We start from the raw sequence: 27,971 nt of genomic DNA, 5'->3' as shown, positions 1-27,971 counted from the left end.
ATGTAACCTCTCATTTACAGCCAGCCTGATAGCAGTCACACAGTTCATACAATATTATAACGCCATTTTTCAGGAATGGCTGAAGGCATAAATCAGACGACTTCAGTGTTACATTAACTCACGTCAGTTTAATTATCACTCAGTATTAAAACACAGCATGGTTACATGACTTTTCATGTTCATTTGGCATGCAACAAACATCACATACCCAATGCTGTGTTTCAAAAACATGCAATAGTGAGTATATTTATTGAAAATTGAAACACACTCTGTATTTTCTTTTTTTATAAGCTGCATTTCACAGCATTAGTTTGCCTCTACATTATACATTGTGCGACCTACTACAATGGTTCTCTTTCACATTACTGTTTTTAGAGACGCCGAAAAAATGACGCGTGCACGGAGAAGTCCAGTTAGTGAAGTGGAAATATTTCATGGTGATCATCTGCTGCCACCTACTGGTGTGATGTAAATTGCTTGAATACGGTCTAACAAGCTACTATTTCTTGAATTACCAGTAATTAAAACATGACTTCTCATGACTTCCCTTTTTGAAAATGGGACTTTCTCGAGCGTTCTGGTGTATTTCTTTTTTCTTCCATTTGAACAGCAAAGTGCAAGTCAGAATAATTTGTTTTTATGGACCATTAACAATGTCAACCTTTGTTTTGTGTCTTTGCTGAAAAAAGAACTCATCCACTCTGTCCCTCTTTTCTTTTTCTATTACCTTCTTTACTATTTCTGAGGTTTTCTATGGTGCATGCCTACATTGCACAGGTGTATGTTTGTTAACCATTTTCGGACTGTCCTGCAGGCAAAGGTCCGGAGACTATTTTTGCGGGTCAGAATCTGAACGATAATGAGTGGCACACAGTGCGTGTCTTCAGAAGGGGAAAGAGTTTGACACTGACCGTAGATGATCTGACACCAGTGGAAGGTACTTCTTAACTAGCATCCCTGTAGGAGAAAAAAAAACTTTTGATTCATCCTTGATTTTTTTCTGCAGCTAAACATACAGATAAATATATACTGACAAAAATATAAGACAATCCCAAGAATAGCTTGCTTGCAAGTCTCGTTCACATTTTCATGCACATTTTAAGGAAGTTGTGCTGCTTTTGCTGTAAGTGTCCCTCTCTTTGCTTTGCCCACTTGTGCGATCAAAGGTCAAATGGCCGGTGACCACACCCAACTGGAGTTCCACAACATTGAGACAGGAATCGTGACGGAGAAGCGCTTCATGTCCATGGTGCCGTCCAATTTTATCGGTCACCTCCAAAGTCTGTCCTTCAATGGCATGGCCTACATAGACCTGTGTAAAAATGGTGACATCGACTACTGCGAGCTCAACGCCATGATCGGATTCAAGAACATCATCGCTGATCCTGTCACCTTCAAATCGCGCTCCAGCTACGTGACACTCACTGCTCTGCAGGCTTATTACTCCATGCACCTTTTCTTTCAGTTTAAAACCACCTCTTCCGATGGTCTCATCCTCTATAACAGCGGGGATGGGAATGACTTCATTGTGGTGGAGCTGGTCAAAGGGTATGTTTGGACTGTTTTGGCTGATGTTCTCAGAGATGTTTTCGTTTCATGATCATGATGAGCTGTTTCTAATATTTCAGTTAGCTTGATGATGGTTAATAGTAATAATATATCAAAGGAAGGCAGCATTTTTTGATAGAATAAAATAGCACCTTTCGTGCACCTTTTCATTTTCATGTTTTTAAAAACAACAATAGTACATTCTTTCAAAACTTTATTTCTACCATGAACAATTTGAACATAACACACGTTCCCATGTATTCCCAAGCGTCTTTTAAAAAATGTAGATGGGCTTGGATGTGTTTCTTTATAAAATAAGGCTTCTCCTTTTCCATCCTACCCAATAGCACAAATGTATGAAGATGGGAAATTCCGAAATGTATTTTTGTAGCAACCCCCTGTGCATTTTTGACCACTTTTTTTCTGTCCCTTTTATTCTAAGTCAATGTGTCACCATCTTAAAATACTTGCAAATGTGAAAAACTAAATATTTACAACTCTGCTGTCTGTACAAAAAAATGAATAATGGTTCTTATCGTGAAACTGTTCATACCTCACAACAGTTTCTCAAGTGAATAAAATTCTTGACACTTGTCATATTACTAAAGAACTTCAAATTCCGTTCTTATCGCCTTTGTGCCAGAATTGAGAGCTTTTGGCTATTAGTATTCGTTTTAATCTTCACAAAGGCACACAAGGACCCAACATAAAAAGGAATCAAGTACACAAGAGTGCATTTCTTGATGCTCAAATGGGTTGACCTCCTTTCAAGTAAGACCTGGAGTTATGCAGTACAGTACTGCTTACGGGAACATTAAAAAGTTATACATTTTAATTAAATTGAGCATGCAAACTGCCTTCAAAACACAAAATTAATGACTGGTTTGTTCATTACAGCACAGAGCCTCTGGTAATTCTGCAGACCGTCAATAATTTAGTTATTTTTTTGCAGGTACACAAACTAATGCTTCATAAATTATTTTAGAAAGAAAAATGCAGTCCATGAACAGACTTGGTCCAATTTCTAGAGACTAATTGGTGGCAACACTTTATTGTGCTGTTTATTGTTCAATGTAATTTTTCCACTCATGTTTTTACATTGTCTGATTATAGATACCTGCACTATGTGTCAGACCTGGGAAATGGTGCCCATTTGATTAAAGGAAACTCGAACAAGCCTCTCAATGACAACAACTGGCACAGTGTCATTATCTCCAGAGATGCCAACAACCTTCACACAGTCAAGATTGATACAAAGATTACCACCCAGACCACCACAGGGGCCAAAAACCTGGACTTGAAGGGTATACAATCTACTGAACATCATGTATTATCTGATCATAGAACTGAAGTTACTGAAGATTAAAATGCATGTATGAAATTTGCAAGTATCAAAAATAATGATCAGAATTTTTCATTTGCTTTCTCAATTTATAGTTCTACCATAAAATGAGCTGACCTTTTATAGAGCGATGATGTTTTTGTCCACTAGGAGTCAGTATTGTATTTCTCTCCTCTTATCATTCAGGTAACCTTTATGTTGGTGGGGTGACAAAGGAGATGTACAAGGAACTGCCCAAACTGGTGCATGCCAAGGAGGGCTTTCAAGGTTGTTTGGCATCAGTGGATCTGAATGGGCGTCTTCCTGATCTGATGTCAGATGCCTTGGACTGTGTGGGACATATCGAAAGGGGATGTGAAGGTGAGGTTTGAGTAAAATTGTGTTTTGAGTTTCTTGATTGGTTATATATTTGTCATGCCAGCAAATCTATAGTACTGAGTAAAACTCAGTCTCCAGCATAGGCCTAAATTGTTGACTATAATAATTTATATTATTTCTGACATCTGATTGAACACATTTTGTCCCAAGTAAAAGCCATATAACTTTTTCAATGATTTCAGCTATCTGAAGTCAGTTATTAAATCTGTACTTTTAGCCTTGGTCATCAGTCAGGATTTGCAAATGGTACAGTATAAACCTGGGGCAATATTTGCCTTTTTACTTATTTATTTAACTTATTTATTTTTAAATTTCAATATCTGCAAGATGCACAACGTAGTTCGGCTCATGTTTTTACAATATAAACCTTTTTTCCCCCTCAAAATGTGACTTCTTGTTGTTATTTAAACTCAAGTCAAAGTTTAGTGGTAAGTTCTATGGGTTTTATTAATTTATTGGTGTGAAGACTGTGAGAAAATATCCTCCAATCTTCTGCTAAAAAGCAAGTCAAATATGAGATTTGGGTGGATTTTATGGGATGCAGCATTTATTTACATTCTTAAAGTTGACCGTACATGCGCATTGCTTCTGCTTTACTGGCCTTTTCCCATGTTTACACACAGTCCAATTTATGGCTCCCTCTCAAGAAAATCAAAACACACCCACTTTTAAAATTCCCACATAAATAAAGCTGGATAATTCATAATTTCCCCCCCATTCCTCGTGGGATGTATTTCCATATTATGAAATTATCCATACTATGGTATTTGTCAATTGACATAATACAAATTTGTAATTGCTTCTGATTGTTATCATTTGGACACTGAGACACCCCCACTGGCAACACATGTCATGAAGGTCACATGACATGAATAAACTGTTCAAGCTTTCTGATCACGCGATGAGATTTCGCCGTACACAGTTGTTCATTTCATTTGATCATAATCTACTGATTTCTCTCGGCCATATTTGTACTCTTACCCCTATTTCCAATTTCATCTCTATTTTGTTTTGCACCGTGCACACTTACCGGATCTGAGAGTTTGCCAGAAGCAATCATTGTGAATTATGTATGAAACCTTTGTTGCGTGCATGATTAGCATGAGTAGCACATCCAAAGATAATACGCTATTGGATTTACTTTTCAGCAGCAGTCACCTAGTTTAATTTCACAATTCATCCACTTTTCTTGATTGAGTTTACGAGTTGCGATCTTTTTTTCTTTTTTTTATATGGTTCAAATGTAATTAAATTCATCACCGTGCGTGTTTGTGTCAAACTCGCTTTTCTCTTTGAGTCAGTGATTGCGCTCAATGAACACTGTTTGTAATTGTGTGATTGGCTGTGCGTAAACCTTGATATCCTCATGACATCTCTGATGTCATTTAGGCTTACCCAATTTCTCCCTATAGTGCATCCCTACCTCTTCTGGTCAATACAAACACTCACTTCAATCATCTTTGCACACACTCTTTCCACCTGACGTCCTTCTGTTTACTAACAGCTGCTATACTTTGCCTCTTCCTCTTCTACTCCGACAAAAGTTGCATTGATGAAAGCTGATTTGCAAGGTAGATGCAGAAAATGGGTCTGCTTAATACAGCATGTGATATATTTCCCTTCTCTACATTGGCAATGCTTGCCCACCACTTCTTCAATCACACATTCCACATCTCCCTGAGTGAGATGACTGCCACCTTTCCCATTCACCTTCCCACCCTAGATCTTTAGTTCCAATGCAATACAAGGATCGTCACCTGGTCATATCTTTAATTTTAATTTACTGTACTAATTTGAAACTCTGCTGTTGTTGCTAAATCCTACAAAGAGAACAAAACTAAACACCGGCAGGCGTGCATGGAAGGAATTCACAAACAAGATCCTTTTTATAAATTGATTGCCCTCACTTTTGATTTACACGAGCAAATTACAGCGCCTGGAAAAAAATATTAGACAATCACCCGGGGTTTGTACCTCAGCTGCCATAAATTAAAAGCAATGTGTTTTCTTTTTTTCTTTTTTCTAGTGATGTATACTCCTTACTAGCAATACAATTGAAATACACAGAATATGATCTTAGTGTGGTGTCACAGTAAATTTGTTTTTGTATGTTTCACTTCTGCTGGACAATAGTAGAGAATGTATTTTGTTGAGTGAAATGAGACAGGTAATGGTAGTGGGCTCACTGTGTGTTGTACTTCTCTCGATGCTCAGGCCCCAGCACGACATGCCAGGAAGATTCCTGTGCCAACCAAGGTGTGTGTCTTCAACAATGGGAGGGCTTCAGCTGTGACTGCAGCATGACGACATTCGGTGGACCGCTGTGTAATGACGGTAGGAGTTCAAATCTGTTTTTTTTTTCTGCACACATGCTTTTGCTTTTCCAAGGAGAGTTTCACTGCATTTCTGCTTCTTGAATATAATGTTGTAATCCATTGATAAGACTGTTTTGGACTAGAAGAGTCTGCCTGCTGTGCCTTGTAACTGTAACCAGACGCATTGTTCCTGCAGACCTAATAAAACAATAGCCCAGCTCAATATCACGGCCCTTGGGATGCAATATCCAGGACACACATACTTTCCTAGAACTGTGGCAAACTTGAGTCGATGGAATACAGATTCGAGTCAGCTTCTCTTTGCCCGGGAAAATCTGAGTGTGAGAAATGGAGTTAAAGTCTTATCTGTGTTGATGGATTGTTATGGGGATGAAATGGGCGGGAGAGAAGAAAAATGAGGAAGTGTTATGGTAAAATGTATATCTTTAGATATATATTTTTACTTTGGTGTAAAATAGCAGACAATTTAGAACATTGAATGGGTTCAGCAAAATTACATATGGAGTTTATTGAATTATACAAAATTTAGCTTTAGTACCTTGCCTCCTGCCTCTATATAATTTATTAGCATGCTATGGAAGTGCTACCTTGTGTTGTACCAGCAAAAGCTAATAAGCCTACTCAAGCCTTGCGATTAATTAAGCTATTGGGAAGGCTCCAAGATGGCAGCATGTATTTACAACACCTATTAAAATTAATAGCCACTCTGTGATTCATCATATACAGCTTTTTGCTTTTGTGGAGAATTGAAGTTCCTCATGTAGTATCAGCATTCGTTTGGGAGAAATGGGGACAAAAATTTACTTGGGCTGAGAGATTTCAATCAGACTTTGTTGAGTAGAAAAATATATTGTCATATTGAATTCCTGCAGTTCCTAGCGTGACACAGGTATCCTTTGATATCATGATTTCTGTTTGAGGTTTGAAGTTGTTTATTAATCAACCGTGAACTAAAAAAAAAAAAAACATTCAGGTGATCTTCCAAAAAAAGGGCATAATGGTTAAGAACTGGTATGCCACTCGACATTTTCTGTTCTTTTCATTTCTTACCAGTTTAAAAGGAGCCTGCGTGTGTGCGTGTGTGTGTGCGTGTGTGCGTGCGTGTGTGTGTGTGTGTGTGTGTGTGTGTGTATGTGCGTGCGTGTGTGCATGTGTGTGTGCGCATCATTATTATGGGACATGACTAAATATCCAGTCTGGACCTCCTCAGGGAGTTTGCCTGCAGTGGTCAAGAGTCTGAAGGTAATATTGAAAGACAAGCAGAATGATGTTTGCTATTGAGCTTAAGTGGGTCGAGAAAAGGCGACCGAGTCAAGTCCGCCTAAGCTTCACGCAACTTCTGCCTCGCTCGGTTGCTCATTCACCCCTTCCTGTATTCCAAGCTATTAGTGCCATGTCAATATTGTAACCACAATGGAGGTAGTGCAGTCATATCTCCATTGTATCTGCCCAAAGGCCAAAGACAGGGCTTACTCCCAAGACTCCTAATGTGTCTGACCCAGTCCAAACTCAGTCGCAAGTATCTTAATATCTTGAGAATAGCCTGTCTGGGTCCTTGGATGGTTTCTACTTTCTGACATTGTCCAGGGTCAGACATATCTGTAATCCATGCAAAGTGAAAATACCTTACAAGATTTGAAGTGCATATTCACCAGCAGGCATTCACTTCTAAATAATTAATGGAATGAAATATTAGTCTTCAATATTAGGGTGTGAAGCCTCCAGTGTCTTAACGCAGTTGTTATATAGTTAACAAAATCAGTTGAAGTAATTATAACTCAAATTGGGGAAAAAAAGGTCAAACTGAAACTGCTTTTAAAAAGAAAAACTAATTTAATTTACATTTTGCATTTAGAAAAATTAATAAAAGTAATTGTAATTATAGCAAAATTGTCATTTTACTTCTGGTTTAGCAAGTCACAATGTTAGCTGGTGTTAAGGGTAAACTAGGGCACTTGGAAGACTTAGATAAAGACAAGCAACTGCTTACCCTGGCATGCAGGCAATGAAGCAGTCAATAGAATGCAGTGTTTGGATTAAACCACTTTGTTTGTTTCAAGGGGATAACCAGGGCAGCTCTGTCGCCATGGGGGGTTACGGGCACTTGAATCTGCTGTCACAACAAAATAAGATTCTTTTTACCCTGTATGTGGCCCCATTTGATTGTATACAGCAGAAAATATTTGGACTCAGTGTGTATTGGAAGCGTGCCCTGGTTTTTAGCAAACAAGGCAACATAAAAGACTTGTGGTTATTCACTTTTGCAGCTATAACCTCATTCCGTAGTCCCACGCCTGCAAGAAACAGCCAAACAACATTCTTCATTAGATTTGAGCTATTGTTGAGGGTATTGTAATTTCATATCAATATAATGAATCTTGTCGAGCCTTAGTATTGGTTTCATTAACTCTATTACCCTCGCGTCACACCAAAACTCCAAATAAATTGTCACCAAACAGTGCAATTATTTTCAATTATTTCCTCATGCTGATGGAGATCCTCGATCCAAATGGGTTTCTGTGTCAGATGGGTGACTCAAACTATTGGCATAGAAACCAGACATAGCTTCTTTCTCCTGCTTTGTTTTCCCTCAGTTTTGAGCGGAAACATTACAGAGTTTTAGCTGACCTAGTAAATACTTGAAAAGAGCGCTTTTGAATAATGGTAAAGCACAGCATGTTGAATTAAGTGTGTATAATGAATCTGTTCTTTTGTGGTGCCATAACAGCAGTCTCACTGGGCTTTGCTTGGATTACTCTTTGATGGCTCATGTGTTGTTTTCCCGAACTCAGGGTTGTTCACCGGTGACTTACTTGATCATTAAACGTGCGGTTGTTTGTCCACAACCAAGGACTAATTAAGATGTTGACAGAGAATGTGTTTAACTATGCAGCTGGGTGTTACACATTTTATTTCACACTTGTCAATTAAAAATTTCACAAAAGAGTTAAGTAGTGCACTTGGCATCGCTGTAGCAAAAACGGAATCATTTTGTCGTTGTGTTACATGGAAAGTGTTAGGTGGAAGCCGTTTGTAAACCAGCCAGTTTTTCATATCGCATGAAAAGTTGCCTTCAGGACGTGATGGATGGATGGATGGATGGACGGACGGACGGACGGACGGACGGACGGACTGACGGACGGACGGATGGACGGACTTGTGTAGGCTTAACACCTCCAAAGCCAATGAAACAAGCTTTTCACTCTAGAGCAAAAGCACCATCTATCCCTCATGGCTCATGGACCTCCATGCACTTAGGAATTCGACTGAAGCCATCCCTCTCTTTCCCCATTATAGAAAAGTCAATTCAAGCTTCAAGAGTCTCCTTGACTTCCTGTAGTCACTTATGTTTTCTATTCATGGAGGACAGACTTCATGAGTTTCACGTGTCCCTATCTGTAGCAAGCAGCGTGCCTGCACATGTGATCACTCACTATCTTGGCAAAATTCATTTCCACCTATTCTACTGTCTTGATGAAGTGATTTAAGCAAGAGCCTGGCTTAATAAGGTTTTCACAATACTCTCTGACAAAACATTTGGTGCATTGGCTGCAGCCTGGCAGAACATTTATGGTTGGATGCTTCTTGCTCTGTGGATTTGAACAGGGGTGGGGGTGAGTGTGTGTGTGTGTGTGTGTGTGTGTGTGTGTGTGTGTGTGTGTGTGTGTGTGTGTGTGTGTGTGTGTGTGTGTGTGTGTGTGTGTGTGTGTGGTGTGTGTGTGTGTGTGTGTGTGTGTGTGTGTGTGTGTGTGTGTGTGTGTGTGTGTGTGTGTGTGTGTGTGTGTGTGTGTGTGTGTGTGTGTGTGTGTGTGTGTGTGTGTGTGTGTGTGTGTGTGTGTGTGTGTGTGTGTGTGGTGTGTGTGTGTGTGTGTGTGTGTGTGTGTGTGTGTGTGTGTGTGTGTGTGTGTGTGTGTGTGTGTGTGTGTGTGTGTGTGTGTGTGTGTGTGTGTGTGTGTGTGTGTGTGTGTGTGTGTGTGTGTGTGTGTGTGTGTGTGTGTGTGTGTGTGTGTGTGTGTGTGTGTGTGTGTGTGTGTGTGTGTGTGTGTGTGTGTGTGTGTGTGTGTGTGTGTGTGTGTGTGTGTGTGTGTGTGTGTGTGTGTGTGTGTGTGTGTGTGTGTGTGTGTGTTGGCTGTTAACCTTGCTTAAAGCTGTGATTTCCAACCAATGTGTCACAGCATATTCGTGTGCTGTAAAAGATCATCATGTGAGCTGCAGGAAAGTAGTCAATTTCACCTAATTGGTCCAAAAATGATTCCTATTACATAAACAATAATATATCTTTGTTCAGATATCCATGCCAGTAACAACATACGATAACAGACATTACAATTAAATGGCAGAAGGTACATAATGAATGTTGCTGTGGATTTTTTTCTCATAACAATTATTAAACAAAACTGGATGGACAGTAAGCCTATACTGTTCAGTATACAGTGCATACAGTAATGCATACATTTAAATGATTCGTCCTGGTCGGATTCTACCCTACAGAATACATAATAAATACTCCACTTATCCCAGATTTGTTATTTTGCTACCTTCTAATCATGGATACAGCATTTTTCACTTTGCTCTACCATACATTATATTTAAGGTCATCTATTCATAAGCGCACCTCATTTGTGTCCTCACCAGAAAAGACACCTTTTCAACATCTCCTGACCTTTAGTTTCAAGATAAAGGCACAGCAGTTGTTTTTATGTCAACATTCGCAAGTGTCACACTGTAGTGCAGTTAACCGCCACATTCTGCATTCCTCCATTTTATATGCGTCAACAGAGCTAAGTGGCATGTATAGTTTCCCCCACTACTTGGGAATTGTGAATTGTATATGTGGCAAGAATTGAAATTGAAGAGTATGAGTCATGGAGAAAAATGCAGAACTAATATTGGCAGGATAAATCATATGTCTGATTAAGTCTCTTTTATAGAATACTCGTCGACATGAGCGCTTCTCTTCACTATCATTACTGGAGAACGACATTGCTCCCCAAATATTTACAGTTGTCTGTAAGCCGGTTTGCAGTTTTAATGGGTATATTTTAATTCAAGACAAAGCTAAGTATGTTTCTTTTGTATTCAGAAAGTGACGTCTTCAAGTACGGAGTTCCTTCATGTTTCTAGTTAATACACTTCTTTCCAAAAGTGGGAGGCGGACTGTCCTTGACCTAGTTAAGATGGTGAACCCCACGAAGAGAAGTGATGGACTTGGCTTTCAGAAGAGACAGATAGACGGACAGACCGCAATGCCTCGGCGGCCCACTGCATCTTGGGAACTGTCAGACAAGATAGAGGGAAAGCCTCCAGAAAGCTGACGACCTACGACCCCTATCTCTCTGTCTGACAGTCAGGATTTAGTTTATGCATTTGCGGGCACATCTCCTCTGCATATACTCACACAGTCTTAGCAACAGACAGGAGCAAGCGGGACGTAGCGATGCAGGCATCCAACTATAACCTCGATTTGCATTTATGTGCAAGGTTGTTTTAATGTTATTCGCTAAGTACAGGCTGAGTGTGTATTTAAATGGATTTAGAAAATGATTAATGCTTTTGCATCACAGGAGGAAATTGGCCTAGAATATAGTGTATATTTTTGTCTGCGTCAATATTTGACAAGGAAAGGATTTGGATCATCTTAAGAACTATCAAGTCAAATCTTCTTTGAGTATCTTGTATGCTGTCATGTAACGGCTCAAATATTCCATCTTGCTATTCTCAGATAATGTATTGAGGAGTCCAAATGGTACCCTCTTGAATTCCTTAGATTAGGTTTTCCCGGGACATCCAACTGTCCGCTAAATGATACACCTGGGTACCTCCGTCAACTTAATGAACCTAATCATATGAATGTCAAGATTATAATTATCAAAAGATCAATTTAAATTAAGATAACTTTGAATTTGTGTTTTGCTATGAAAACAAATTAATTCAATTAAACCTCTGAGTATTGCGATTTACTTTTAGAACTGTAAATATGCATTATGTCCTATTAGAGAACAGTTTTTTTTTTCAGGTTCATTTAGCAGGGCTCACCGCATGCATAATGAACACAGCTGTCTTCAATGGCACGCTTTGTTTTATAAAAGCCCTTTGCTGACATTTTGCTTGTTGTGTACAGGTATGCTTTGCAACTTGGATGCAATACATTCTATTTGAAGGTCAGATAATGAGCCAGTTTGTTCCCTATTCACGACGGTTGTCATGGCCCTGATGGTAACTATAAGCGAGCGCAGCTAATGTGCATGTGGATTGAAACCGAACAAGGTGAAGGCCTTGTGACATTTATAAGCCAACATTCTTTTTGAGATACAGAGTTGCACTGCCTTCCACAACCAACAGAAACAGATACCGTATTTTCCGCACTATAAGGCGCACCGAATTATAAAGCGCACCTTCAATAAATGGCCCATTTTAAAACTTTGTCCACATATAAGGCGCACCGGATTATAAGGCGCATAGAATAAATAACTCAACGTTGCTCAAACGTTAATGCAATCACAATATAGTAACACTCAAAATAGTGAAAACAATAACAATATATCAATAACTCAACATTGCTCAAACGTTAATATCACACAACACACAAAATAAACACGTAAAGCTTACTTTAATAAATTAGTCCTCATCCACGAATCCATATTGGTCCATATATAAGGCGCATCGGATTATAAAGCGCTTTTGAGAAAATTGGAGGTTTTCAGGTGCGCCTTATAGTGCGGAAAATACGGTATTTATGGCAAAATGCCTTTTCTTAAGTGGACTCGTGCGCACTCTTGTCCAGATATTTCTAGTGTCACATATGGTTTTGTGCCTAACACAAACGAATTACTGCATCACAGAGCAGGTCCACCTAGTAAATGTATGGCTTGGCGTTCACGCTTGAGCTACCCTGAGTCAGCAGTACGAGGCATCATATAAAAAATGAAGCTACACCCGCTTCAAAGAACTTATGCTCCATTACCCCCGGTTACTATCAAAGAGGGAGGTTGTTTGTCAGCATTAGCGCTTTTGTTTGTACATGCTGTGTGTGTTCTTATGTTTTTATGTAATTATCAGTTCCAAGTTGTAGTCTTGGGTTTTGCTTTTCTGCATGAGATAATAACATGCAGTGTTTGATTTTTTTTTATTTTGTACTATAATTAAAGCACTCAATTAAGAAAAATGAGAATATGGTGCTTTTGAAGAGCCTCTTATCAACCTGTACAAACACAACCTTCATGCAATTTACTTAGTCACCACTTGGGGGCACAAATGAACAAGCAACTAACGATGAATCTGATTATTAGAGCATTACCACTGAGATGATGTCATTACTTTTACATGCTCGACGCAGCATTTCTACTAATTATTCTGTATAAACTAAACATTATTCTCTACTGGGTGCACAGTTTTTGTGTGTATGTGGGTTCTATTTTGTGACTGTTAGTATATTAATTGTTTGTCCTTGGCGAGCAGCCATTTTTCTTACAGTTATGCAGATTGCAAATTTTAATTACCTAAATATAAGCATTCCTTTTTGTGAGAACAAAGGGCTTCTGAATGACTGCAGCTTGTTATTGAAAGTGAGATATTGAGAATATGTATAGTCACAAACACAAGATCTTGCCCACCTGCCATCAAGAAAATGTGCAATGCTTGTAGGATATCATCCATCTATCCATCTATTTCCTTTTTTTTGGTATTTTTTTAAAATGCCTTTTACTTTTCAGTGGGGAGCATACTGCGCAGTGGCAGACACATTGGCAAGTGTGAGTCTTGTCCGCTTCCAATCTGAACTTTAAACACTTAAGCAACCTTCCCAGCTGAAGCAGATAGGGTTTGTCAGCGGGGCTTTAATGTCCACATGTTCTCTCTGTTCCTGCAGCACACACTGTGCACCACGGCTGCCATCTGCAGACTCTCTCTTGTGACTAATGGTCCTTTATTAACAGGCAGAGCAGACCTCAGCACAGTATAAAGTGTGCTGTATACAATTGTACGTCTATTGTGTATGAGTCGCCTCTGTGTCTTGAAGAATAAATTGAGCCTCCAGAGAGCAGCAAACTCTAAAGCCTCATCAGTTACTGAAAATTAGCAAGAATTCAATTGAATCATTTTGTGGCAGTTTTCTTGTTGATGATAACATCAAGTTTCCTCTCAAAATGAAGAATGCGGTATCAAGCATAATTAGAGAGTTGATGAAAACAGGATTTCTTTCTCTTTTCATCCATGTTGGCGATAATGTTGAAGAGAGGCAGAGTGATTGTGGAAAAAAAGAATCAGAGCTTGGGGACACAGCTCCAATTCCTGCAATGATCTTCAGCTCCAGTGATTCGCTCTGTGGATGCTGCCCATTTGCATAGCCACTCTCGCCTTTCGCTTCCTGGCTGGCTGCTGAGCCACCCCCCCCCCACCCCACCCCTCCCTTCAGTCCTCCTCCTCCTCCTCTGCTCCTTCCCTTCCTCTCTGCCCGAATCCTCCTGCGCACATCTTCTGGAACAACGCTGTTGATGCTGCCTGCGAGTGAGCGTGTGTTTCCTGCCCAGGGCTTTTTTGTTCCCCAGGTGCTACTGTTTCATTGAGAACTCACATCTCTGGATGAAGAGCGACTGTGCTACCTGACTAACACACAGGTGCACTAAAAGCGCGCAGCAGCAGTCGGACACATGCAAAAGAGACTCGGATTTAACTATGGTTCCATTCCTCTGGAAAACCTTTGAGAGAATAGGAAGGCAAAGAATGAAGAGACTTTGGGTTATGCTTTTCTGAAGCCTTCCACTTTTTTTTCTGTGCTTTTCAAGCTGGCACTTGCATCTTTTGGAATACGGAGAGTTAGTGGAAAGATGTTACTAGTTTCATGAGAAAAAAAGAAGAGGATTTTCATCACTTTTGAGGTTGCATTAATTCCTTGCTTTTGCTTTAGATGATGTTTTATGCTCGTACTTTTTATCTTTTCGCGCTGATACGGATTCCCTAACACGACGCACACCAGCAAGAAGCATTTTTCCCGTGTGGATCTGTGTGTCAATCGCTGTGCACTGCGAATTTGTGCGGTGAGAACTATGGGCTCTAAAGATAACTGAAGTTCCATTTGTAACCTAAAGCCTCATCGAGCCACTCAGGAAAGATGCTGGTGGGATGGAGGACTCCCCTGGTACCCCGGGAAGAGCCCCTTCACCACAATTGGGCTTCCCTTGCCCACCTGGTCTTGTGGATCACTGCTTTGGCTTTGGACTCTGTGGCAGGGTCAGAACCAGGTGCAGTGGACAGTCTCAACCAAGTTCAACTCTCCCAAGGGAACAAACATCAACATATTGTGCCTATTGCTATCCATAGAGCCCCAGCATCCCTTAGGGCCGGGCACAGTGAGTATTTGGTCCATTTTTGTATAGTGATGCTTTAAATCTGTTTATAACATGCATCTGTATTTAATTTTAGCATTATTTCTGACAATACAGTATGTGTGTATACATGCATCGTCAAGTTTTGCTCTATCCCTTCTTTGTCTGCCTCAGCAAAGTGCCCCATGTGTCTCTATGACTGAGATTATCCGTATCCCTTTCTCCAGATGCTCCACTGTGTCCAGATTAGACAGGATTAGAACATTGAGGCGCTCCATGTTGCCCAAGGGTGTTTGGGACAGACAAATATGTTGCCTGCAAAGTGTTAAGCCTCTTCTATAGGCCCATCTTGAGTGCAGATACTTTAATATCCTCATGGGGCTATTTTCATATGACACTGAGAGACCAGGATACTTCAGCAGTACATGTCAAGGCATTAATTGACTTGGACTAATGGATTTGCGGACGTACCCATTTTTTGATGTATGCCTAGTGGTCCTCAATGGTTTTACAGCGCAGACAATTTTCAAGTACGACAATTTCTCGCCGCAGCATAGTGAATACAACTCAACCTCCCCAAAAGTTTGAAAGTTTGCTTGCGTCCTGCAATTTGTTGTCGAATAGTGATGGTTGCGGTTTATCTAAGACTCTAAAAAGGACAAGCAGTGGACAGATGGGTGGAAGCCTGGTACCCGTCCACTGTGTGGCTGTTTGGGTGCCGTTGCTCTAATGCTGGTTTCTCGATAAGGAAATAATCTGCGGCCGATAAGAGTCCCACAAGCGATGGAATTTTGAGAGTGTGTTATCGTACCATATGTGGAGCCCCTTGGAAATTTTCAGTTTAAGTTGTTTGCTGGCTATAATTGACCGTGTGGTAGACAACGCGTCGGTCTCCTGAGGGCGTATTTCATGACCTAATGTTCAAGAATCTCCTCTGAGCCATTATTAAGAGTCTATTAAGAAACAGAGTGAGGAGACGCTCTCTCGGTAATGTGATTACATTTTAGGTCGAGCGCCATGCGGAAGGGTACATAAAAACAAAATGGAAGTCATGTTAATCAACATGGTACCTGGCTCTAGGATAAAGCCTGCTGTTGTCTTTGCTGTGATGCAAATTACTTGAGTTTCATGGGGCTTGTCTTCTCTCAGGGGTGTCTTTTTACTGCTGCAATTAACTAGTAAGTTATTTTGTCGGCTTTCTGAATTCCAGTGTAGCCCTCAATGATTTAGATTTTTCTTTATGTGCAAATATATACGTACTCTCAGTATGCATTTTGTGTAACAAGATACATTATATGAAATGGATGTGACAATTTTGTTTAATGAAAGAAAATACATGGTCATGAGTTATGGTATTGAAGAGTTTGATTATAAACTGATTCCCTCGTATTATTCATTTTCAGAATATGATGGTGATAGCCATCATCTTATTTACATCTCCAAATGTCTCACCAATCATTTCATCAGAATAGAATAGAATCAAGAGTCAGTCACATAAAGAACAATCAACATAGTTATACAGAAATAAATTCACAAAACTCACAATAAAAAATGATCAATTAAGAGTCTTTGAGAGCGAAGGAGTCAACAAAACCTCCGATTGATAAATCAATGAACATATTCCTTCCAATTGGCATATTAAAGAGACTTGAGTCCATTTTAAATGTTACAACTAACGTTCAGTTGAATCAGAGACATTTATGTGACATCACTATTTTGCAGAACAACAAATGAATGAAGACTTGAGAAGTTTGAGCCCTGGGACAAGGGAAATTTCTTCTGAGATGGAAGAAGAGAGAATGGAGGCTCTGTGATGTTGTTGTCCTTGTCAGTATCTTGTGGGCTTGTATCATCTAATTACTCCCATGTCTCTGAGTTGATGCAATCGTGTTACAATGACAGTATCCCTGCTCCTTTTTTAAGCAGCGGTGGTGATAGTGGTGCTGATATACGTAGATCTGAGTACATGTTACTGTAATCTAAAGAGAGCCCAGGTGGTTATTGACCCATGGATAAGAGACTGAAGGCCACACTTGTAGTTTTTGCCTATGGTGGACATCATTTCCATTTATCCAACAGTGTGGCGTGTGCCTCCACTCATCTTTCCTACCCTTCATCCCACCCTCCTCTCATCTTCATTTTTCCTGCCTAAACCACCTTCAACTCCCTTGTTGGTGTGCAGAGCCCATCCAAGCAGACTGAGTGGGCAGTGTTTTGCGCCCGCAGTGGTCTCTGTGGTTCCAGCCGTGACCACACTGTAGATGGCATGGAGGGAAATGAGACCTGACTGCGCGTGTGGTGAGCAGGGAAGGTTCAGATGAGTAATGTGTCCATCCGGCTTTCGGATTAGAGATTTGCAAGATGAGAGCATGAAAGAGCGAGAGGAAACAGACCGTTGGTACTCAAGGGGGAGATGTTTGCCCCTGACATGCCTGGGTCCTGTCTGAGCTTGAGTCAGCGAGTTCTCTCCCCAAGTTATTGTGAATCATCAGCATCTAATTTGTTTACACCTCTGGCTCATGTCTTTAAAGGTAAAGCAATCCTAAATCCCAAAGTATTTCTCGGTTAACAAATTGTGGTACTTGTAGTATTGTTAAATACATTTGAATACAGAAATTGAACATATATATTGAATGGTAGTAGTGCCTCTCTTGTTTGCAGTCAACAAGAAAACTCAATTTTGCCCGAGTTTTATTTCTTGCAATTCTACTCGGTCATTAGAAAGCTCACTATTGTTTAAACAGCATAAGTACAACAGCCCTAACTTGTGTTATATTAAATAATATGAATGACGAGATGTGTTAAAGTGGAACAGTGTCACAAACGAATCCAAACTATGAAGCAAGAAAAGCATGAAAAAAATGGATTTTCAAATCTTTACTGTCATGGCACTGCAAACACATGCACTTTCACCTCCCACACAGTAGATATACACGAACAGACTGAAAAAATGAAGAAAAAAAAAAAAAAAGATCAACACATGTCGGCAGCAAATAGGAACTGAGTATAGTAATAGTTCAGATGACAGCATAAGAAATGATTATGGCTGCCCTTTGCACAAATGGTAGGCCTTGGGATGAGGATTTCTGTGACTCGCATTTCTTCTGCAGTTTACAATTGCTCACCTGCAGTCGAGTGACTGGGCCCTAATCCACTCTAATAGGATTGTGTGGGATTTAAGCAACCTCATTGCTCCTTCCATCTCTTCGAGCCTCCAGTCTGCTGGGAATGACTGATAAAAAAAAAAAAAACATGCTTGCTGAACACCAAGGTGCATGCTAATATTAGCATACACGAAGCAACACAGAGTCGGAATACGATGCAAACCCACACACATTTGTTGCTTTCTATTTTTGTTGTCAGATGCCTGGTATGTTTGTGTTGTAAATATTGGGAAGGCACACGATGCATGCGCTTAAAAATATCCATAAATATAAACAGTACATTTTTACTGTCTGATAATAAATGTGGACAAGAAAACACAAATATAATGAAAACATTCTGCAAATTAGCGGCAGGATCATAAAACTCAATCATGCTATACATATGTGTAGATGTAAAAATATTTTTCACATCTGAATCCTGTGCAATGATTGATAACATGATAATAAAACAACACACTACCACAAAGCTCACAAATGTCATTTTACAAAGAATTCAGCAGCATTCATAGTTGAATAACAATTTAATACCTAGCTGTTAAAAAGTCAAAGTGGACATATACCACCACAGCACGAGCAAACGTAAAGAAATACATACAATGTGTAAAGAATTGAAGCTTTCTTACTGTCTCTTAACTACTTCTTGTGTATTATTAGCTGAAGTTATGCAGCTAATTAAATGATATCTCCCCACTCTTTGAGGCTGAGGAGCAATAAGCAAAGCTGATGTCAAATCCTAGAATTAAGGCCAAAGCATACTCGCTATCTCTTGGGCCACATGGCTCACAAATGGAATAAACATTTAAAATGAAGCTGTGCCAAAGAAGCATGACATAAAAATTGTGCATTAATCAAGAGGTGTTTCTTGGAAGAGCCTTACACAAATACCTTAAACAGACAATTTACCATACGTCCAAGTTATGATTGTGATGAACATGTTTCTGAGGCATTGTTTACGCTCTATTTTTGAGTTTTTATGTATGCATGCTGCCTCAAGCTAGTATCTAATACTTTTTCTAATCATGGAAAAATGTTTTAGGTCCTTTAATTGTGTGTGAAATATCCGGGCTGCGGAGATGTTATATATTTTTTCTTATAGAAAGTAATTATAGGATAGGACGAAGGTATTACAATTGTGCTGGCTCTTGATGCATTATTTCTTTAAAACGCAGTTGCTCCTTGTGATCTTAAAGCATTGTGTGGGTTGTATTCATGCCGACGCCGGTTGGAATGCACATGGCGCACAAGCAACGAGACGAGTCTCATATCAGAGCCCTGGCCTTGGATTCTGATTTCTGCCTCACTTCCATTGTGTAATTATCCCTTACACTTGTTTCCACTAACGAGAACTGCAGACATGCTTGCTCCCTATAAAGAAGAAGATAGCGGAGATGTTTAGAGTCTGGGATCGCACACAGGCTCACTGAACTCAAATAATGATGACACTGATGTCTCATGGCACACGATTCTCCATAGAGGCTTTGTTTTTTTTTTATTAAGTAGAGAATCACACGCTTTATTTTCTCTCCGTCTATTTTTTGATGTGCGCAAATTAAATACTGGATGCAGAAACATCCAATCAACGTTTACTGGCAAACGAGAACGCTAATATGAGCTGAGTGAAAGGGTGCATTGTGTATTAGCTGCAAACCAGGCAAGGTGATGATGAGAGAGTAAATTAGAAGCTGTCAATACTGTGGGACACCTCTATGAGCGCCAAGGAGGTTGGCCGGGATGCCAGATATGCAGCTGGTCGAAGCAACAAAGGGCCCGTTGGGCGTAGTGCTCCGTTAGGACACTGGGTCTTGTCAGCTCCGACTGGATGGGCCATTCTGCTCCACAAGGCAGGCGCTCATGTTTCACTTTGGGCTTAGGGGAAGTGAGCATGGCAGCGGAGGGGGCAGAATGCTTCAAGGGACACTGGTCGACTGAGCACTCATGGCACAATGTTCGCAGCCTAGGGGCTACTGATTTATCCTCGGCCTTGAATTGATGGGCCCTTACCATGAAGAGCATGACGAGCTGGTCAGTATGGCTACCCTGAGGCCAGTTTCTGTGAGGTTAAAGCTTATCTCAGCACAGCAGTGTACAGATAAATGACATGGATGTACCGCAACTGTATTGTCCAGAATGTTTCACAGTATTAGACTTGGGGGTTGACAGGCAAGAAATTGATTGTTTGTAAATTTGTTGATGGTGTAGATTTGGTTGTTCAAGTAAAATGGTGTACTTCACACTAAAAATAATCTATCATCTTCTCACTGGTATCTACTAGGAATTGAGAGCATTCATCCATCCATCCATTTTCTGAACCGCATTAGTCCCCACGGGGGTCGCGGGCGTGCTGGAGAGAGAGATTATTTAAATCACGATGTTCACAATTGAGATTTTCAAGAAAATTGGAGGTTCCAAATTGACCTGATTGGTTTGCTCTTCTATTTAATTACTCTCATAAAGACGAGACAAGACAGCATAACATTCAATCTGACACTTCACAAAAACTACTGTACTCTACTTTCTAATTGGCTTGTTTTTAATCACAGGACCTTCATTAGTTTCTTTCTCTCTTTTCTTTGGATGTGCTCACTTCGCTCTTATTGTGCCTTGAGCTTTCTCTCCTTTATCACGTTTTGTTGCTCTGTAATTCTGGAGCTGGCATCTTTGAGACTTTAATACCAATCAAAGGCACCAAGCAGCAATGCCCCGCATTTTGTTTCCACTTAATTTAATTACTACATCAATTTAGTCCAGCCGAGAGTAAGACGGGGAGAGAGGAGAGTAATCCGTATCGGCTTACGAAGACAGGTTCGGCACTGTCCGAAATGCTACATGGGGGATTGCCTTGATGAAAGAGGGCTTAAGACTCGTAGGTCAATGGATACAGTGACAAACAATACTGTGGAACTGTGCTAATAAAATGTTTGCCAAGACCTAGCAGGATGGCTTTTCAGTATATGGACTATTTTAAGTCATTTTTTAAAGTCAAATGCAAAGGAACATCTCAGCCCATGTACATTAAAATGTCTGAAGGAGTTTTAGGGTCTCTCAGTATAGAAAACAAATGGCTGCCATGAGAAAGCTCAATTGTTTAAGTAAAGCACAGTGGGCAATGAATTAAGTACCGTCCAGTAATTTCCTAGATAAGCGCAGTTAGAAGGGGGCGTTTGCGCCGCGGTGGGAGGGAACGCAGCCAACTTGTTTGCCATTAAATGGGACTGGCTCTCATTATTGTCTTTGAATTCAGCACAGACAGAGATGCATGTTCTACATGGCATGGAAATGCAGGAGATCAATTCACACATAGTGGAATGGGTCCTTGCAAAATGGCTTCTAGCCCCGATCGGGCGTACATGTGGCTATGCATGTCATAATGACGTGTGGCATAAAGCGGCACGCCCGAAGTACATGGAGAGCCACCAAACAAAGTGTAGCTCACGACAATGGACTCATGTTTGCCATTAAGTTGATACATGGAGGTCAAAGGACAGTTAAATAGCCATGAGGCAAGACTTTAGTGCTCATTGTATTTGCCATCTTGTCAACTGACCTATAAGATGATTTAATTGTTGATACAGGGGTGAGGTAAACTGCAGGATGTGGGTCTGCACGTGATAGTTTTTTTCTGATGTCGGTAAATGCTCAGAAACATTGATTGTAAAGCCTCAGGAACATTGATTGTGGAGAGCTACTTCACAGACATCGAGAGAGTTTGAATGGGGAATAGTGTCCTCATAAATCCCTTTAACGGTTTCTCAAGTATCAGGAATAGTAATCCAATACAAATCATTACGGCACTTTTAATTGTTTCCCCCCATGATGTGAACCAAACAAAAACTTTTTTTCTTTCTTTTAATGGTATACATAACTATTTGTTGTAGGTTATAAATGTTAATCACTTCTTTTCTGTCACACAAAAGTGGTGCAGTGATGTGGCGGCTGTTACGCTAATTAAGCTCATTTCCATTCTAAAGACATTGTCTATTTGATGCCAACCTTCTGTAGTTACCATAGTATTATGTACTGGGCTGATAGGGAGGTCCTATTTTTATATTGTATTTAGATTTATGGAAATAATCAGTACTTAACCTAAAAACACACACACACGTCAGGTAATCTATATTTACACGCCAGACATTACGGGAAGCCCTGGTAGTGATCAGAGGTGTGTGAGGTGCTGATGGAAAGCAGATCTATAACGCTTTGTCTCCTTTTCATATTACCATCACATCTATGTAATTATGATTGGATTCTTCCTTAGTTTCTCGGAATAAGTAGTAATATGAGGCTCCTTGTGCTAGTGGTGTTAGAGGTCAGCAGAAAGACATCCTGTGTGGGTGCGATCTCAGCCAATCATACCAAGTCATGTTCTTTAGCCAATGGACTTGAGGGGCCGTCACTAGCAATTCACGATTACCTCTGATGCACACAAATAAAATGCTCCCATACACACTGTACTGTGTGTACTATTCCGTACACACAACTGAAGTATGCACCTTGACAAAATTCATCTAGAGTTGTATCAAGAAGGCATCCATTCCCTGCTGACCATCTTCTCGTTCCGAAAATAAGCATACATTATTTTTGGGATGTCTTGAGTGGAGAAGATCCAATTGCGGGTTCCCAATGCAACAAAAAAATATTAATTCACAGATTTTGCAGATTGGTCCCTTGAAACACTTGTCAGCAGCAAGGTTTACTCGGCGTAGTCCTTTAAAATGCGCAATGGTGTCGTGTCTTACTCGGGGATCATCGAGTTGAAGTGAGTGTCACATCATATAGGGAGACAGAGAGGGAACATCCTTGCTTGAGGGGGATCTTACATGGTTAGGAGGAGCTTAATTGTAATAATCTGAAACATGGAGCAAGTGTTTGGTAGCTCTGAGGAAAACACTCAGACATTGCTAGCATGAAATTGCACTGTTAAGAGGCCAATATCAGTCACGTAGTTGAGAGCAATACAGCCTCTAGACTTCATGGGAAAAAGTCAGCCTTACAAATATATTACACAATGTATTTTCATTTGTAGAAGACCTCAAAACACTAAATCCATGCGGACAACATGGCTACTAGGTCTTGTTTAATTCTGCTTTTATATGCACTCCAAAAATATACCATAAATCCTGCCACAGATGTTTGTTAATCACTCTATTGATAATCAATTGCAAATTTATTTTAGCTCACACATGATTGTGTATTGACCATAATCAAGAAACGAGACTGAAGTTGTTTTGTAGAAAACATATGCCTAAAGCCACAATCTGAGTAAAAAACATTTAACGACAATGGTGTCTAAAGGCTTCCGTACTCTATTTCACATTTCATTATTTTTAAAGCTGAGCTGTCAAGTAAACGTGTATGCTTGTAAAATAAATCTTTAAAATGCTGACAAAAAAAACTGGCAGTGCATTTTTTTTATTTCGTTTATTTTTTGTGCATGTGATCATAACCTTCTTTAATCCCTCGTGAAGGAATAAATATAAGACTCCCTCTACCCAGCAAAAGTGACATGCATGTTATGCTGACAAGCATCAATATTACTCTGTAATGTTTCCATTCATGCACAGACTCCCACTTTTAAGTGACCACTTCCTTTATCATTTGGGAAAGTATCACGCCCATCTATTAGTGGCATCATGCCGCAGGGGTCTATCTCACTGAATAGCAAGGTAATTATAATGACTCCACTATCTTCCAGGTCGTGTTCATGGTCTCCTAAAGACAACAATGTAATTCGCGGAGACAGGAAATAGCTGGTGCGGAGGTCACCGAAAGCCATAATTGGACCGGTCAGTCAATAATGCTGCAGCCTTTGAGGCCACTAATGAAGCACAAGAGACATGGCCTTGCATGCCAGTTACTTGGGCAACAGGGACATGACTGCACACTCAAGTAGCATTCAGATGAATCCCCCCCCCTGCAGATCACTAAAGCAGAGTTAGCGCACAGTATTATGAGGAAAGCCACAGATGTCCAACCCTTAAAAGAAAATGAAGGCTTCTTAAAGTATTCCCAATATTATAAGGATGAGTATGCGTTCACTATATTAACATGCTGTGTTTGTGATTGTCTTGTTTTTTTTTTCCAGCTGGAACAACTTACATATTTGGACGTGATGGTGGTATCATCACATACACATGGCCGCCAAATGACCGGCCCAGCACAAGGGCAGACCGGCTTGCAATTGGCTTCAGCACTCACCTGAAAGATGCTGTCCTGGTGAGGGTGGATAGCTCCTCTGGTCTTGGAGACTTCTTGAAACTGCACATCGTAAGTGGAAAAACATACTCACTCAACAATAAGCAGCTTTTTTTTATTTCATAAGAAAAGGTCCCTGCTAGCCAAAGCTACTCTTCTTTTTCAAATGTTATTGGCTTTTATTATGGGAAATGATAAAGGATGGTTCATTTAAAAACATAAGCGACACACTGGAAACTCCGATACACAAATGTGCAATTGGTTTTGTATTAGTCAAGGTATCCACACATGAACATATACACAAAGTCAGTGTGTACTAACATGAGCAGGCCTGCCCTGAGGAAATGGAACGTCTGTGTCTCTCACTCATGTGGAAATGCATTATGGGCATTATGCGCAGCAAGCCTAAGATATTTTTAACGCACAGCTTTTCATCTGAGTGCAACTAGCCAGTTTAAAAGTAGACAACCTGTTATGTACACACCGTTAATTTCCAAATGTCATGCCGACACTCTAACAAGACACTAAGAAGAATTGGTACAGTGTCGAGAAAGATGAGTCAGATGGGCTAATGCTGTGATTTTGTATTTGTTTGTTTTTTTTGGGGGGGGGGGGACTTTTGCTTGCTTGTTATATGCGTCACAAACCTTTGCAGTTAATCTAAATATTGAGTGCAGGTGACACAACATTGCACCCACAATAGAAAACTGTAACAGCGTCCAAAAAAATACCTTAAACTGATGAGCAGACATTTTTTAAAGTAAAACCCACAGTAGTGTAGGTCATAAGTAAATAATAATATATTCATGATGTTCTGTATTTTTACTGTGTAAAAAGGAAAGACATGCAGACACCAAAGCGAAGTCTTGGTTTGTTCAACTCAGACAGAAAAGCTCCTGCGGCTTACAGCAAATTCATCCCTTGCCTTGTTGTTGCAACATTCAATTGACAGGGAGAAATTGTTGATAAGGCATGTTCAACTGGCGGGGGCAGTGGCTTGTGAGAATCATTTCCCCTCTTGCATCAGCAGTCATTCCAGTTGCTTCCTCGTAATTATTTATTCATTAATGCACAGTAATTTGGCGGACTTTGAGACTGTTGCATTTTGTCAGAGAAAATGAGAAAAGTAACTTTCGGAATTGCACAACAGAGACATGAAGTGAGTGAATCCAAAGTTCATGTATTTCAATGATCTAGTTCAGACCATAAATGAAAGAAAAAAAGTAACTATTGTAAGTGTTTTATTGAGTATGACGAAAACCCTATCTGGAGCTGGCGTTCATTAGAATGCATTCTTTCCAAGCAACATAGTCAAGAATGATTCCCCGTGGGTACCCCTGCCCCCTCACTCCCCTTATTTCCTCATGTTACCTCGACTGCTCTTTGAAGGAGGAGTGTCTTATCTTTTGCTCGATGAGATGGGATTAGACCAGATTTCTGTATTTACACTCTCTCACACCCCTTTCCCCCCAGGCCCCCCTCACGTACCTAATCGCAGACTCCCATTTCATGATGACAGCAAAATCATCGGGCCTTGAAGGACACAATCTCAGTTTGCACTTTTTCAAAGAAGGAACATTCTGTGTAATACTTGGAAACTGTGATTTAAATGCAGCCCGATAGATTTGTGATCTCTCTCCCTGCTGCCGATTCTTCGTTGCAGATAAAGATGATGACAGTGAAATCAGTGAACCATCAAATGTATAGCGATTACTCTCCCCTAGCTTATGTAGCACATACGGAAGGAAGACTTCATTTCTAATCAGGTTTCAGCATTTTCATCCATTATAGAAACAATTTCTTCTCCATAGTGCTGCACTAAATTCATTAGACTGCTCCAACATGTTTGTGTACATGATTAAAAAAAAAAGCCCTCACATGTAGTCGATGGTTAAATGATAAATCTCAGCAGCGGCATTATGCATTCAGGGTGTACCGGATATTGAATATAATCACTACGCCTATCATTACTTGTTTTGTGAATGCAATTAAGATTATTTCCCTTGATGCAGATCTAGTTTAATTGAAGAATACAGCCACGTAAGTCTACGTGGTTAAAATAGCTCCAGCATTTAGTGATTGTCCCATGTGAAGTGTTGGTGAACCTAAAGTTTAGCTTTGACTTTAAAACAAATCCTTGGAGACTTTGTAGACCTTGGTCCAAACCTGGACCTTGACGTCTTTCTTAATACACCCGAACCGGTTTTTATATTAGACAATCAATAGTAATTGTTAGTAACGTTAGTCTTTGATTATTAAAGACCGACGTGCATTCCAACTCCCACATGACAAATCTCTGTCAGTTAAATTGTTTATTCAGAGGGGCTTTGCAGGTGAAGTGAGTGGGTGTGTGCGAGGCTGGCTAATAGAGGAGAAAAACTCGAGTCCAAGGAGAGAGTTCAAGGTAAATAAGGAACGATGAGCTTTGGCGGGGGGGAATGGTAAGTCTCTTGACGCCAAACTGCTTACAATTCATTGGTGAAGGTGTTTAGGTGAAATCAACAAATGTTTATTTATTTTTATTGGGCATATGTCACAGTACTTTTTCAAATTGCACTGGCTTTGACAGTCGGTTGGTAACACAGTACAGTTTAAGCGCTGGTTGACAAAATAATTCCGAGTTGCAACTCCTGCTGTGATTTTCTGCACCTCAGCTTGAAGACATTTTTCTAGATTTTTGGGGGAATGTACTTAAATGCCCAGTGATAACTTATCATGACTTGCTGAGACAATGGATGACCTTTTATGTGTACTTTTCTAGCTCTGCACATTCTCCCGCTCCCTGAAATCTGTCATTTATGCACCCTTACGCCATTTTCACATTGTGAGTGAAGCAAACCTAATGCATGGACATTCCCTTTCCGATTTATCCTTACCTGCATGTTTGTCTCCATTTTCCCATGGAATTAAACACATTTCTTCTTTCACACTCCAGCGTCCTGTGAAGGTGCAACATCGTATTGCACGTTTTTATTCAGTTCACAGCCCGGCGTTGCCCCAGTGACAGCTGACTAGGGCTAACAGAGCGGGACACACATGGATCATAATTCTCGCCTCCATTCACTAAATCCCCAACAGCTGTAATGTGGAAGGATAAGTAGTAAACTCGGTATATTTCCTTGAGAGTGATCTTCAGGAAGATTTAAATTCCTTTTTTTTTTTTCTTTTTTTTTTGGGCCAAACAACTGTTGACTCCATCCTAAAACCATCTCTCTATTTTTAGGAAGTCATTCAGTCTGTAAAGTGGTGTCTGCTCAGAGTTTGTATTTTGCTTTCAATGAGCAGCAATGTTGAGCACTCCTGGAGCTTCTCCTCATTCTCATGCAAGATCCCTGGAGGTCCACTGAGCTCGTTTTGTGCCAGTTCTAAAATCTCTATGTGGGGGGGTTGGGGACTATTCCAAGTACTGCCTTCGATTTCTCTCTTCTAATTGCCTACACGACTTTAAAAAAAAACAAGCAATGAAGGCACTCGGGCTAAGACAATGTACTGTGAAGTTAATGTATTCCATAGATGAGAGGATCTCTGAGAAATAATGACTTCTCTGCTGGAGCATTGCTCCCCTTGCTTCTCTGTAGCCGTCTTCCATAAAGGGGATTTTCTCCCCCTTGTGGATCACAATTTTACTGTAATTTCAACTCTCACTCCGTATCCTATTAATCAGGGAAAACAGCTTGAGGGCAACACA

At 40.2% G+C, this 27,971-nt stretch overlaps 1 protein-coding gene across 34 annotated transcripts in view; it reads left to right on the top strand.

Moving 5' to 3' along the window:
* LOC119134656 (neurexin-1a-like) overlaps nt 1–27,971 on the top strand; it is a 145,984-nt gene that overhangs the window by 72,947 nt on the left and 45,066 nt on the right. For 30 of the 34 annotated variants that reach the window (XM_037271568.1, XM_037271566.1, XM_037271574.1 and 27 more), the window contains 6 exons: nt 815–937; nt 1,167–1,548; nt 2,662–2,852; nt 3,077–3,250; nt 5,483–5,602; nt 24,174–24,355. In XM_037271568.1, coding sequence (XP_037127463.1) covers nt 815–937; nt 1,167–1,548; nt 2,662–2,852; nt 3,077–3,250; nt 5,483–5,602; nt 24,174–24,355 — 1,172 coding nt within the window. Of the gene's footprint in view, nt 1–814; nt 938–1,166; nt 1,549–2,661; nt 2,853–3,076; nt 3,251–5,482; nt 5,603–14,045; nt 14,952–24,173; nt 24,356–27,971 lie in introns of those variants that run through there. The other 4 variants (XM_037271571.1, XM_037271570.1, XM_037271569.1 and 1 more) reach the window with 2 other exon arrangements.

The sequence above is a fragment of the Syngnathus acus genome, chromosome 15, assembly GCF_901709675.1.
Source record: "Syngnathus acus chromosome 15, fSynAcu1.2, whole genome shotgun sequence".
In the NCBI taxonomy this organism is placed as follows: Eukaryota; Metazoa; Chordata; class Actinopteri; order Syngnathiformes; family Syngnathidae; genus Syngnathus; species Syngnathus acus.
Note: the sequence above shows the minus strand (reverse complement) of the source record. Positions and strands in the feature narration are given on the sequence as shown.